Below are 15,986 nucleotides of genomic sequence, written 5' to 3' on the forward strand. Positions count from 1 at the left end.
TCAATGCCAGATAACTCATTTGACTGGCTCCTCCTGCTCAGAGAACAGTCCGATTAGGTTTCTGTGCCAACCCCAGAAGTTCTGAAGTTTCACCCTTTCTATCCAGCTATTTTTCTGTATGTGGCAGCAACTCCTCTCTTACTGGTTTTTCCCCACTTTGCACGATTGGCTTCACTTCATTTTTGTTCTGAAGTAATAACCACCATTTGTTGTTATTTAGTTGTAAGTCATGTCCAACTCTTATGTGACCCCACAGACAGAAGCCCACCAGGCTCCTCTGTCCATGGGATTTCCCAGGCAACAATACTGGCGTGGGGTGCTATTTCATTCCCCAGGGCATCTTCCCGACCAGGGATTGAACTCCCGTCTCCCGCATTGGAAGACAGATTCTTTATCACTGAGCCACCAGGGAAGCCCAATAACCACCATTAGGGATTAGTATATTATCCAGAGCCTTGTACTATCAAAGTGATGGCTCTCTACATTACTATGGATGACCAAAAATAGACCACAGCTTGTATGCCAGGACTTACAGTATTTTTTCATTTTCTAGTTGGCTTTTAAAATGTCTTAAAACGACATGTCACAAAATGCCAGTAAAGATTAACAACTGACCTGTTAAATATTCTACAAACATTTCCTGGCAGAGCTGTCTTTAAAAGAATTTCAAATACCCTTCATTAAGACAGTTTAAGAATTTATTCTAAGATTGAGTTAATACAGTAAGATTTTAGACCACTTTAATTTAGTAAGAGGTGTAAGTGACCTAAAGTCATTTGGACGAATGCTGGTCTTAGTGAACCATCTTTAAGAAGTCACTTTAATCACACAAAAGACTAAGCAAAGTCATTTTTAATAGCTCATAAAAAAAGAGGTGGTATTTTAAGAGATATTCCTTATATAATAAGGTAATAATGAAAATGTGTTCGTTTTAAGTGTTTTTTGGATTGAAACAGATTTATATGAAAATAAAAATGTACTGAGAAATGTGTCATTTTTTAAACATGAAAGATTTCAAATTCAGATAGATTTTTGAAACTTTTTATTTATATTTTGGTCTTACAAATGATCATTTTTAAATTGACTTTTCCATAAGAATGTAAAGCACAAAAATCTGCTAAATATCAGGTCCACACAAATCCTCAGGAAGGTTTTCTGTGTAGGCTTCATTAATGCAAATCTTTGTGTGAATATTTCACTCTTACTGTAGATCTTGAATCTGTTTTACAATAATGCAGCCATAAAGTTTTTATGCAGTGCATTCATTATAAACTATACATTTCTATTAAAAGGAAGGCTGGGTGATACAAAAATATGAGAGGATCTGGGGAACAGGCAATCTGTTGAGGTTCGGTATGTCTTACTTGCTTTCAAGATTTTTGTCGTTACTCTCAGAGAGCACACAGCACACGAAGCACAACAATCATCTCATTAACCTCCCTAATTTAGAAATCTGCTGTTCATGAAACTGACCAATTATCACAAACTATCACCTGCACAATTAACCACAAGTCTACTACCAGGCATTCTGTTACTAGTGGTATCAACAAAGGAAGGATGGAAACTTATAAAAAAGGGTTTTGTTAACTTCTTACCTATCATGGGCTGTGCTGCTGCTTGAACTTTTAATTAGATGTTTAATGCCTCACAGTAAAAGACTGATCAATGGAAGAAAGCAAAACTAAATTATTTTCTAGGTGCTATAGTATTTCACTGGACAAGGTAACAGAAGGATAGGACAAAATTTAAGATTTATATGCGTTCCAACTTCTCACTCAGGAATTCTTCTACACTGTCTGTGTTCCATTTGAGGATGCTTAGTTCTTCAGCAATGTTCCCACTGTCGTCCAAAAGCTTTAACACAGGGTCTGAACCGCGAACATACTACAAAAGAGAGGAATATAATTTTCTGCTTAGGAGGAGTCTTTTCATGCTTCAACCAAAATCCAAACCAATTCAACCTAGCTTAACTAAATGTAATAATAATAAGCTTCTAAACTCTTTTAGGGATTTCATAAAAAATAGGGGAAAAAACCCCACACTTTACTTTGAAGAGAAACACTTGCTGGTATCGAGACAGTTTTACTTGGGGTTTAAGCTTACTTTTGAATATAACAAGTGTTTATTGCATACATGAAGAGAATGATAATTAAGAGCAATGTTAAAAAAGACTGTGCCTACCAATTATCAGATAATTCTGCACTGGACTTTCATTTGATTTCTTAAACCAGAAAAAATTAATTTTGTTGTAAATAGTTTATAATTTGGTTGAATTCCTAAAACTTCAGACCTACCTAAGTGGCGGGGTCCAATATTTCACCAGAAGGCTCTGAGGAATTCTTACTTTGGGTAAATGGGATAACAAACATGATCCCATTCATTAAGCGATCAATCTTCAATGCTAAATTAGGGACTACATAACTAGAATGTAGCAGTGATGATAAAGGGAGCTCTGAGAACTTAGCAATTATGCTTCAGTTTTTCTAGGTTTTCTAGGGTTGTGAACTCAGGAGATGAAGACAAGCTCTGATGTGATTATTAGCATTGGGTATATTCTCAACCCATTTGTGGCCCTCTAAGCTAATGAAGCAATAACATTACTACTAAAAACTTTTGGGTCAGGCTATCTACATAGACTGTGCTTAAAAACTTCATTTTTTAATTAAAAAAACCTCAGTCACAAAATTAGAAACTACATAGAACACAGCTGCAAAAATATTCAAATATTAAATCAAACCCAACAATGTATAAAGAATCATATGCCATGACCAATTTGGATTTGCTCCAAGTATACAAAGCTGGTGCAATATTTGAAAATGAATTAATGTAATCCACTATTACCAACAGGCTAAACAAGAAATCTTGTATCAACAGATGCACAGAGAGCATCCTGTCACATGCTACAACATGGATGAACCTAAAAGACATCACGCTAAAGTGAAATAAGCCAGTCATGAAAGGACAAATACTGTATGATTTCACTAATATGAAGTATCTAAAGCAGTCAAAATCATAGAAACAAAGTTGGTTGCCATGGGCTGGGGACAGGAGAGAGGGGAATTAGTATTTAATGGATACAGAGTTTCAGTTTGGCAAGACGAAAAAATTCTAGATCTACTGCACAACACTGTGAATATACTCAACACTACTGAACTGTACTCTTAACATTTAACTTACCATCTTAACTGCTTTTAAGTTTTTAATTTTTTGACTGAACAGCATGTGGGATCTCAGTTCCCTGACCAGAGACGAAACCTGTGTCCCCATGGGGTCTTAAGTGCTGGACCACCAGGGAAATTTCTTAAAAAAATTTTTTAACCGTAATTAAAATTTTAAACAGTGAGCAAAAGATCTCAGATTCACCACAGAAGATATACAGATGGCAAATAGCATGTGATATGATGCTCAATTAAGAAAATGCAAATGAAAATGAGATAACAACACACTTTTTAGAATGGCTAAAATTCAAACACTGACAATAACTAATGTTGATGAATGTGGATCAACAGGAACTCTCATCTATTATTAAGGGACTGCAGCATGATATAGCTACATTGGAAAACAGTTTAGCTTTGTAAGAAGTGCCCAAAAGTCTTACTATGATTCAGTAATTGTGCTTCTAGGCAATTACTCATGTAAGATAAACTTATGTCTACATAAAAATGTACACAGCACTGTTAACTTGCTAAAACCTGGAAGCGACCACCATGCCCTTCCATAGGTGAATAGAAAAACAAACCATGATATAACAGAATATTGTTCATGTTATTCAGCATTAAAAAGAAATGAGCTATCCAGCTACAGAAAAGACACAAAGGAAATGTAAATGTATATCAAGTGAAGTCTGAAAAAACTATCTACTGTATAATTCCAATTATATGATAATCCGGAAGAGCCAAGACTACAGAGACAGTCAAAACGTTAGTGGTTGTCAGGTGTTTGGCAGGGGGTGGGATGTGGAGCACCGGGGAATTTTGGGAACAGTGAAACTTCTGTATGATACTATAATGGTGGATATATGACATTATGCATTTGGTAAAACTCCTAGAACTGTACAAAGAATTAAGTCCTAATGCAAACTATGAAATTCACTTAATAATGTATTAATATTGGTTCATCTGCAAATGTACATCAATGCAGGATGTTAATAAGGTAACTGGAAGATGGGGATGGGAGTATATGAGAACTCTAGAATCAATTTTTCTATAAACTTAAGATTGTTCTAAAAAATAAAAGTTAATTTAAAATGAGTAATTTTTTAATTAAAAAAAATGCTGGGAAAAAAGGATCACATTAAAATTACATTACCTTGATTTGCAGTCCTTTGAATAGTTTGGGTTTATCACTCCTGACGAAAGCTTCAAAGAAAAGAAAAATAGATTCAAATTGTTCACTTTCAGATACAAGTGACTATAAAGATCAATATAGAAAGGAGAAATAAACGCAACAAATAAAAAAATTAGATTCTTTTCTATATGGGAAAACCAAGGAAGTTAAAACACCTACAAGTAGAAAGACATCCCATTTTCTTCAATGGAAAGACTAAATATTTTAAGATGTCATTTCAAGGTAATAAAAATCCCAAATTACAATAGGATTTTAAGGGCTTGACAAAAATGACAGCAAAACTCTGTGAGTATATAAGGGTAAATGTTTGAGAATAGAGCAGTTTAGAAAAAGTAAAATACGGGAGAATTTGTTCAACTGTTATTTAAGATACTATGTGATACTTATTATCAGAATGGATAAGACAAAGAAACAGATTAGGAAATCTAGAGAGTTAAAAACACCTCTATTTTTATATATGGTAAAGCTATCAAGCCAGACAGAAAGAAGAAAAAGATGATGTATGCATGCGTCTGGGAGTGTGTGTGTGTGTATTATGCAATAAATACTTTTGAATATCTATTGTATACCAGACAGCAGAGATAAAGCTATATAAAACAGACAGGACTCCTGCTCTTACGGAGTTTATAGTCTGGTGGGGAAGAAAGATGCTAAACAAGTAACCATATAACTGATAATCTGAATTGTGATTAAGTGTTTTAAAAAAAGATTCGTGTTATTACCATGACATTTAACACAGACAACCTGGATAAATAAAAAATTTTCCTACACATGATTCTAAAGAAAATGATTTATAGATGTGCCTCTATAAAAATGGAAACACATATAGCAAAACACCACTAGAAACAAAGTTAAAAAAGTAAAGATGACAAATTGGGAAAAATTATTTCTGACAGTATATAAGAGGGCTCCTATTAATAATAATAGAAAATACTAGGTACTAGAATGAACTAAGGACAGGAACATGTAATATACAAATACGCAAGTGGTCACTAAACATTTGAAATAAATGTTCAACCTCAGAAAATAATCCAAGAGCTGTCAAAACAATCAGGTAACCTTATTTGGAGTGGCAAAAATTAAAAAGAATATTTAAGGTTAGAGAGAGGGTAGAGAACATTTTGCAGAGGGTTAGCTGTGGGAGAAATATAAATGGATACGTCCTTCCTGAAGGGTTTTTAGCAAAAAGAACCAGTCTTAAAAATGTGCCTACTCTTTTAGACCTGTAAGTATCTTTCTCAGAATTTCTTTATACTGAGGAAACAATGACACTATATAAGGCAAACACAGATACGAGGTCCTGCTAACCAAGTCTGGATCTGAAAATAATCTAAGTGTGTAAAAGGCTATTGGTTAAATAAATTAACATGGACCTCACTCACATGTATATGTGTTTCATACACATCCAATCATTTAAAAATTGTATTAATCTATATTTAGTGATATAGACACAAATGCATATAAAGGTTTATAGATCAGTTTGTTTTCCATTGTTAAAAAAAAGACAGGTACATTGTTTTTATATATTTACATTAATGTATTTATATATTTATCTGTAAATATATATTTGCAAAGGAAAAAGCTTGGAAGCATTCAAGGAACTTAAAAAAAAAATTAAGTGAGAAAATACAAAATACTTAGCAGAATACACCTAATAGTTCAAAACAATAACTACTATTTTAATAGGAGTTATATCTAGAGCACAGGGTTTGGGGAAGTTTTTAAGTAAATATCTTCCTTTTTGGGTTACTGCTGATCTACATTTTACCAAGTCTTTAGTAATGATCATATCTTAACTGTCCAAGTTAGAAAATTTTACAATATATTAAAAAATATACAAGCAACCTGTTTCATTTAGATACCAGACAGTTCTTAATACCAGCTCTATAATGATTTGCATTAGTTTCCAATTAGATTTTATAGTGACAGGCATGCTTTTGAGAACTTATCTTTTTTTTTTTTTAACTTATTTGGCTGCACTGGGTCTTAGTTGTGGCATGTGGGATCTAGTTTCCCGACCAGGGATCAAATCTGGGCCCCCTGAATCGGGAGTGCAGTTAGCCACTGGAGCGCCAGGGGAGTCCCAATAACTTATTTTTTAAACTAAGAATCAACTAGCAATAGAACTGTAGACATGTTTCACTATGAAGATCTTTATATATGTGCATCTAGAACAACAAAACAAAAATTAATAAATACTTTTTCTTTTCAAGGTGTTGCAGAACTGTTGGAAGAGATTTAGATATCCCATCTGAATTTCCCCTACTGTATTTAGTTCAAAATAAAATTGATTCTACTATTCTGGCTTATTAGAATGTCTTCTCTATTACCTTCATCCTTTCAGATTTGTCCAAATACTCCTGACTCCCCAAATGAAAATGAGCTTATGATATCCTGTGGGTTTTATACCATTCCTTTGGCAAATGCTATAATGCACACCTGTGCAAAGCATTATTTAACACAGTTTGTTCACAACTACAAAAAAAATATCTCTAGAGAAAAGAACTACTCAAACATTTTTTCGTATTTATAACAAAAGGTATAACTTTGTCTTTAAGAAATTTTTAACAGGCTGGAATGAGGAATAAATTTAAAAGAAATATTAAGATGAGTCACTTAATGACCCATGGAGAGTGAAATAATGACTATTGTCATCTGTTCTTTTCTCTTCTCTCTGCTATGTATAAATCCACAAGCTCCTAATTTTGAACGAAGGAAATATCCGTTAAATACACCGTAGTGGCAAAACACATTTTACAGGTGGTAAACTGAACTTTAAAAAGATAGTTGAATATTCACTATATACACACAGCACTAGGACAGACTATGTGAGAATATGAGACTTGCAAAACACATTCCAGAGTAACTTATGTTTCTACTTTACTTATTTTTAAAATTTTTTCTTTTCTTTATTTTTGGCTGCACTGGGTCTCTGCTGCTATGTACAGGCTTTCTCTAGCTGTGGAAAGCAGGGGCTCCTCTCTCCCTGTGGTGTGTGGGTTTCTTATAGTGGTGGCTACTCTTGTTGTGGAGCAAAAGCTCTTGGGTGCACATCAGAGTAGTGGCGCGTGGGCTCAGTAGTTGCTGGTGCTTGGGCTCAGTAGCTGGGGTACATAGCCTTTGTTGGCCCTGCAGCATGTAGGATGTTTCCAGACCAGGGACTCAACTGGTGTCCCCTGCACTGCACATTGATTCTTAACTACTGCATCACCAGGGAAGCCCTCTGCTGTTCTAAAAATAACTAAATTATATCAGTTTGAAGATTCCTAGAGATTAATTCAGTCACTATTTCAAGAAAATGTTCTTATGCCATTTAACTATTTGTCAATTACCAAGGCAGATTTGTAAATAACAATTTAAAGTGATCAAATATACAGAAATGATTAGAAAACAGGTTAAATGATTCAGTTTTGTTAAGATTCTTATCAGCATGGCATTTGTGCAGCTGCTTAGAAGTCAGGGTAAATATCTGCTACATACACTGCTTAGAAAGTCATAGGACTCTTCTTATAATCCAGAAGCTCTTCAAAGTTAACTGAAGAGTATTAAAAAATAAAAATCTATCTTCCAAAAGAGGTTAAGTGGGGATGAGGGGTAATAGGAAGGATATGTCTAGAAATAAAAAAAAGTTTGAACTATTATTTTTGAAATCACAAACAAGTGAAAATATAGAAACAAAATATACTTTGCTAGATATAATGATGTACCTTTGATCACATTAGAAGCAGTCATACAATGTACTCTATTGGTTTAAATATTTAATAAATAAAGGCTTACAGGGGTACAATTAAGATTTGTGAAGTGCCATACAAAGTTACCAGAGAAGGTGATGGCACCCCACTCCAGTACTCTTGCCTGGAAAATCCCATGGACAGAGGAGCCTGGTAGGCTGCAGTCCATGGGGTCACAAAGAGTCGGACACGACTGAGCAACTTCCCTTTCACTTTTCACTTTCATGCATTGGAGAAGAAAATGGCAACCCATTCCAGTGTTCTTGCCTGGAGAATCCCAGGGACGGGGGAGCCTGGTGGGCTGCCGTCTATGGGGTCACACAGAGTCGGACACGACTGAAGTGACTTAGCAGATACAAAGTTACATGGAATGATAATTAGGTATTTTACTGTTGATTAGAAATAAGTACATTTGAATCAATATATATTCTAAATAAAAAAGTCATATCATATCCAGAAACAATAATACAAAGAGAAGAGCACCAGCAACAACAACAAGAGAACTGAATTCTCAAGTGCACTCAATGAGAACTACTGGGAATCCATGTATTTCTAAGATAAGAAAATTTACTATTGTATACAAACTATCTGGAGTGCAAAATCATGACTTATTTTGGACCTTCCAACAAGACAATTTAAAAGCATTTAAAAACATCCAGAGAATGGCAATTTAAATAATTAAAAGAATCTGAGAAGACTGGAGGTACAATAACGAAGGCAAGACAAACTAAAAAGATGATCACTTTTCAGATCAGAATAAAAAAGTCAGAAAAGGACTACTGAAGAATATATACTCATAAAAGGTATTTAACCAATGTAAACGTAGGCTTTTAACCAGATTTGCACTTGTCAAAAGTGGAACCTCCCTTGAATTGGATAACTTTAGTAAATACACTCATTCTTTCAATAAATATCTGAATTCCTCTTAATATGAGGTACAGTGTTAGGATGATTCGGAGTGTATTAGTGGTAAAAAGTTTAAAAATTGAACTTTACGGAATTCCTCCAGAAAAACCTCTATTTCTGCTTCACAGACTATGCTTAAAGCCTAGTGTGGATCACAACAAACTGAAAAATTCTTGAAGAGATGGGAATACCAGACCAACCTATTTTGCCTAGAGAAATACCAACAACCTCAGATATGCAGATGATACTACTCTAATGGCAGAAAGTGAAGAGGAACTAAAGAGCCTCTTGATGATGGTGAAATAGAAGAACAGAAAAGCTGGCTTGAAATTCAGCATTCAAAAAACGAAGATCATGGTATCTGGTCCCGTCATTTAAAGGCAAATAGAAGGGGAAAAAGTAGAAGCAGTGATGGATTTTATTTTCTTGGGCTCCAAAATCACTGTGGACAGTGACTGAGGCTATGAAATCCAAAGATGCTGATCCTTGGAAGGGAAGCTATGACAAACCTAGATAGTGTAATAAAAAGCACAGACATCAGTTTGCTGACAAAGGTCCGTATAGTCAAAGCTATGGCTTTTCCAGTAATTGTGTACGGATGTGAGAGTTGGACCATAAAGAAGGCTGAGTGTCGAAAAATGGATAGTTTTGAATTGTGGTGCTGGAGAAGACTCTTGAGAGTACCCTGGACTGCAAGGAGATCAAACCAGTCAAATCTAAAGGAAATCAACCCTGAACATTCACTGGAAGGACTGTTGCTAAAGCTGAGGCTCCAATACTTTGGCCACCTGATGTGAATAGCCAACTCACTAGACAGCTCCTGATGCTGGGAAAGACTGAAGACAAAAGGAGAAGGGGGTGGCAGAGGATGAAATGGCTAGATAGCATCACCGACTCAATGCGCATGAATTTGAGAAAACTCTGGGAGACAGTGGGAGATAGAGGAGCTGCAGTCCATGGGGTTGCAGAGAGTCAAACATGACTCAGTGACTGAACAACAAAGTTTGGCAGAGGCAGAAGACCAGCAAAGCAAATAAATACATTAAAATATTATGCGGGAAATGCTATGGAACACAATGCGGACAGTGAAAAATTCTGTGCAAAAGTAATCCCCAAATAATGTTTGAACTGACTTTTGAATGAATAGGGGTTCATCACAAGAATGGGCAAAAAGCATAAGTCAGGAAGAACATACAGTGTGTGCAAAGACTTAGAGGTCAGAGTTCAGAGAACTGCAAGAGTTCTGCATACAAACTAAAGACATAAACCTAGAAAAGACAGTCCATGTCATGATAGGTCTTGTTTATGATGCTGAGTTTGACATTTATTCTCTATGTGGTGGGGAACCACAGAGAATTTTAAATAAGAGGTTCACATAATCAAATCTGTCTTCTGGAAAAGGTCTTTTCAGTAGTTGTGTAGGAGAGAGAATAGAAGTAAGAAAAGGGAAAAAAACAGGTAGGCCAGATACCAGGTAACTAATTCTTTCAGATAAAGATGCTAAGGGCTGATTAAAATCACAGAATAGGCCAAAGGAGTAAGATATGAAGGTTAATAAGGAGGAGGAAGAGACACAACTTGGTGACTAGCTGGGTATAAAGTATGCAAGAAATATTAATCATGAGTCTTGGGTTTCATGCTAATACTTTTGCTTGATGATACTGCCATTTGTGGAAATAGTGAAGACGACAGTGTAGTTTTAGAGAAGAGGATTAATTTAATTTTTGAATATGCTGGGTTTAAGGCCTCTCTACTAAAAATATAAAAAGGCAAAACGACTGTCTGAGAAGGCCTTACAAATAGCTGAGAAAAGAAGACAAGAAAAAAGGCAAAGGAGAAAAGGAAAGATATATCCATTTAAATGCAGAGTTCCAAAGAATAGCACGGAGAGATAAGCAAGCCTTCCTCAGTAAACAATGTGGAAAAGACTAGGGATCTCTTTAAGGAAATTAGAGATAACCAAGGAAACACTTCATGCAAAGATGGGCACAATAAAGGACAGAAATGGTATGGATCTAAAAGAAGCAGAAGATATTAAGAAGAGGTGGCAAGAATACACAGAAGAGCTACAGAAAAAAGATCTTAACGACCCAGATAACCACGACGGTGTGATTACTCATCTAGTGCCAGACATCTTGGGAGTGTGAAGTCAAGTGGGCCTTAGGAAGCATCACTAGGAACAAAGTTAGTGGAGATGATGGATCTGCTGATCTATTTCAAATACTAAAAGATGATTCCGTGAAAGTGCTGTATTCAATATGCCAGCAAATATGGAAAACTCAGCAGTGGCCACAGGACTGGAAAAGGTCAGTTTTCATTCCAATCCCAAAGAAGGTCAATGCCAAAGATTGTTCAAACTACCACACAATTGCACTCATTTCACACACTCACAAAGTAAGGCTCAAAATTCTCCAAATGAGGCTTCAATAGTAGGTGAACTGAGAACTTTCAGATGTACAAGCTGGATTTAGAAAAGGCAGAGGAACCATAGATTAAATTGCCGACATCCAATGGACTACAGAAAAAGAAAGGGAATTCTAGAAAAACATCTACTTCTGCTAATTGACTACACTAAAGCCTTTGACTGTGTGGATCACAACAAACTGTGGAGAATTCCTCAAGAGATGGGAATACCAGACCACCTTACCTGCCTCCTGCAAAACCCACATGTAGGTGAAGAAGCAACAGAACTGGACATCGAACAGTAGACTGGTTGCCCCTTGGGAAAGGAGTATGTCAAGGCTGTATATTGTCACCTTGCTTTTTAACTTATACACAGAGCATACAGTGTTAGTCGCACCTCAGTCGTGTCCAACTCTTTGCGACCCCACGGACTATAGCCTACCAGGCTCCTCTGTCCATGGAGTTCTCCAGGCAAGAATACTGGAGTGGGTTGCCATTTCCTTCTCCAAGGGATCTACCTGACCCAGGGGTTGAACACAGCTCTCCTCCATTGCAGAAAGATTCTATACCATCTGAGCTACCAGGGAAGCCCCCAGGGTAACTGTATAATGGAATATTATTTAGCAATAAAAAGGAATTAAGTTCTGAAATACACTACAATATGATGAATCTTAAAAACACATTAAGTGAAAGAAGTCAGTTACAAAAGACCTCATATTATGATTCCATTTATCTGGAGTCAGAAAATCCACTGGAATAGAAAACAGGAATAGTGGAATAGTGGCCACCAGGGGCTGGGAAAGTGGAAATGAGAAATTAAAGTGTGTGTCCTTCAAACTGTGGGCAGGACTGAATGGAGCTATCTTTCCTTGTTGAGGTCAGGATCCCTGTCTCTTCCACATGGAAGCACAAGAAAATAAACTCAAAATTTCTAAGAAATTGATCATTCTAGACCTCAATTATAAAGTAAAAAGCAGTTCTATTGTCAGCCCAGTATCTGCACCCACCAATCAGGCAGTCCTTTTCTCAGGAACCCCTTTGGACCACTTCAGCCTCTAAGATAATGAGGCTTCCAAAATATGGATTTTTAACAAATTCAAACAGTTGTACATCATGTGAAATGCTGGGCTGGATGAAGCACAAAGTGGAATCAAGACTGCTGGGAGTAATATCAATAACCTCAGATATGCAGATGACACCACCCTTTTGGCAGAAAATGAAGAGGAACTAAAGAGCCTCTTGATGAAGGTAAAAGAGAAGAGTGAAAAGCCTGGCTTAAAACTCAACATTTATGAAATGAAGAACATGGCATCCAGTCCCATCACTTCATGGCAAATAGATGGGGAAACAATGGAAACAGTGAGAGACTTTATTTTCTTGGGCTCCAAAATCACTGCATATGGTGACTGCGGCCATGGAATTAAAAGATGCTTGCTCCTTGGAAGAAAAGCTATGACAAACCTAGATGATGTGTTAAAAAGCGGAGATGTTACTTTGCTGACAAGGTCTGTCTAGTCAAAGCTATGGTTTTTCCAGTGATCATGTATGGATGTTGACTATAAAGGAGGCTGAATGCTGAAGAATTGATGCTTTTGAGCTGGGGTGTTGGAGAAGACTCTTGAGAGTCCCTTGGACTGCAAGGAGATCCAACCAGTCAATCCTAAAGGAAATCAATCCTGAATATTCATTAGAAGGGCTGATGCTGAAGCGCCAATCCTTTGGCCACCTTATGTGAAGAGCCAATTCATTAGAAAGACCCTGATGCTGGGCAAGATTGAAGGCAGGAGAAGGGGATGACAGAGGACAAGATGGTTGGATGGAATCACTGACTCGATGGACGTGAATTTGAGCAAGCTCTGGGAGATGGTGAAGGACAGGGAAGCCTGGCATGGTGCAGTCCATTGGGGTGCAAAAAGTAGGACATGACTGAACAACTGAACAACAACTAAAAACGTAGGCCACAATCTATAGAACTGTTAGAAAAGCAGAATCTCGGGATACAAACCCAATTTACAGAATTATACTCTGCATTTTAACAAGACCCCCGGGTGACATATATGTATGTTGGTTTAAGATACTATGAGACCACCTAAGTGGAAATGTCAGTTCAGTCTGAAGTGTGTGATAAACAAAAGAACAGTTTGAGTTAAAGTCATAAATTGGGAGTCACCAGGTGAACACTGCAGCAGAAACCGAGGGAGTGGGACACTGTTTAAGAGAGTAAGAAAAAGGGAAAATAAGAACAAGACTGTGACTGACCCCAATATTTGAAGTTTGGGTGGTAGATGAGATGCCAAAAAAGGAGAATAAAAAAACTTGTTCACACAAGTGAAGGGAAGAGAGAGTCAAATGCTAGAAAGTCATTGTTATTCAATTCTCAAAACAGTCCAATAAGGTAGATATTAACTGATTTTATACCACCTATTAACCCATTTTATAAATGAGTAAATTGATGAAGCTAGTGCTAATCAATTGGTATTCCTTCCAGTAAAACTCAGAGGTAACATAATCCTAGGCATCACTCAAGAAGTGAAAATCTATTTGCTATCTCAGTTGTACATTATTTTAAAATTCCTTTCTGTATCCAAAGATTTATGATTCTAATATAGAGGCTGGCAAACTACAGTCCACAGGCCACAGTGGCCTTCCTGCTTTTATAAATAAGGTTTTACTGGTACACAGACATATGTATTCATTTAAATATTTTCTATGGCTGCTTCTGTACTACAAAAGCAAAGTTCAAAAGCTGCAATGGATATACCGTTGGCTTTAAAGCTGAAAAGTATTACTATCTGGTCTTTTAGAAAAAATGTTTGTTAAGACCTACAAAATCAGGGGAAATTTACATTTTTTGTTTTGGAGAGAGACAGACTGCAGACACATCCTTATCATGGTAAGACTCGTGTATAAGAAAGAAAACAGACTTAACATCATTGCTTTGATGCCACTTAAGTGATAAAACACAAGATCCAACATACAATGAGAAATTTTTATACATACAGACTTTCCTACTTAAACAACCATAACATGGAAAACCAGAGTATTTTAGGAAGTATATCTGGAATTAGCTAAGACATGATTTGGGACTTCTTTTCAGCCCACGAAACCTGAGCTGATTAATGTGGATAAGACATTTCAAATTTTTAATCCTTCTCTCTTCTAGAATAATTTAACATTATTTTTTCCTTCTGTTTCATGACATGGCTAATTAAAATTAAATAAACTTAAAAAATGTCCTAGTTTCTCATGGGCTCAGAAAATATTGATGATTAAATATGGCTATGGATTAAAGAATTATACAATCATTTTAATTTAAATTAGTCTGTACTAATTAAATATTTATACACAGAATTAAAAATTTAATGTTTCAAAAGGAAAAGACAGTATGACCACATATATCCACAAGTTTGATAATCTAACTATACATAAGAAATATATATATAATTAAGTTGTAATCCAAAGATTAATAAACTATACTCAATCTTTTAAAGACTGAACTAGCAGCTGTAGAAATTATTATCATGGACATGATAAAACCTGACATCACAAACAGAAGCGCTAACTGCAATCTACTCTTGACCTCATGAAAATCTGAGTCACAAAAAATTATTAATAAGACAAGTCAGTAAATATGAATAATCAATATAATTGAAAGTAAATGTCAAAATATTTTAGGAATAAGAATGATCACTTTATCATTCAGATAACTGATATTAAAAAAAGCTAAAACAACGCTGGTACAATTCTGAGTTTAAGTGTTTGAGGCAAGATTAATCCTAAGAGCAAGGAATTTTCTCCCCAAGTTGTTATATTCTGTGCTATATCAGAAGATGTTCTTATTCTAATAAAGAATGTATTTAATTAGATATGCATCTGCTCTGGGTCTCAAATAAAATATCCCCAAGTCAAATTGTTTGATTACATTTCTGTGCCAACAGGAACAATATTTTATTATAAATAATTCTAGGCCAGCAAGAAAGGGCATGTGTTAACATGGGCAATTTTACATAATACTAAACCCCCAAATTCTCTTGCTATTGAGTAAACAAGTCAAGAAACCGCAGGAAAGGCAGCAAAAACAAAAACAGAATGAGGTATACAAATATAGATAGCACTTATGCTTTCCATCAAAAAAAAAAAACAAAACTTCATTACCTTCATAAAACTGATTTTCAAGTGACATGCAAGGATGCAACAGAAAATGTCCAAGTCTTTTTGGAGATACAAATCTCCATTACTGTTTGCTGTCAACCAAAAGAATACACTTTCACAATTATCCTTTCACATACTTATCTTTAATTCCTATGAAGATACACTTGTATGATTTCCTTTCTTCTACACCTCAAGTTTTATGGTATTTAATTTTCTTCTTGATTATTTTTATACTAGAGTTAATTTTACACACCTTGGACTTGAGGGAACCTCCCCAATTTTCATCCACAGACTTCAAGAATAGCTCCTGCATATAGCTGCAAAAGAAAAAACAGAAGTTTAAAAGACCAGTAAAAATTTTTAAAATGTAGCTATAAAATAAATATAAAATTTCATAATATAAACATTCCAGTGAAGCAAATATATATATATCAAACAAACATCAGA

General features: G+C 35.6%; 1 protein-coding gene across 2 annotated transcripts in view; it reads right to left on the reverse strand.

The window, feature by feature from the left end:
- Positions 1-1,025: 1,025 nt before the first annotated feature.
- SELENOF (selenoprotein F) overlaps positions 1,026-15,986 on the reverse strand; it is a 37,098-nt gene continuing 22,137 nt past the window's right edge. Inside the window, exons 3-5 of one of the 2 annotated variants that reach the window (XM_069596768.1) lie at positions 15,793-15,856; positions 4,309-4,358; positions 1,026-1,884 (exon numbers count right to left, since the gene is read on the reverse strand). In XM_069596768.1, the coding sequence (XP_069452869.1) occupies positions 1,753-1,884; positions 4,309-4,358; positions 15,793-15,856 (246 nt within the window). In that variant the 3' untranslated portion in view covers positions 1,026-1,752. The remainder of the gene's footprint in view (positions 1,885-4,308; positions 4,359-15,792; positions 15,857-15,986) is intronic. The other variant, XM_069596777.1, reaches the window with a different exon arrangement.

The sequence above is a fragment of the Ovis canadensis genome, chromosome 1, assembly GCF_042477335.2.
Source record: "Ovis canadensis isolate MfBH-ARS-UI-01 breed Bighorn chromosome 1, ARS-UI_OviCan_v2, whole genome shotgun sequence".
NCBI lineage: Eukaryota > Metazoa > Chordata > Mammalia > Artiodactyla > Bovidae > Ovis > Ovis canadensis.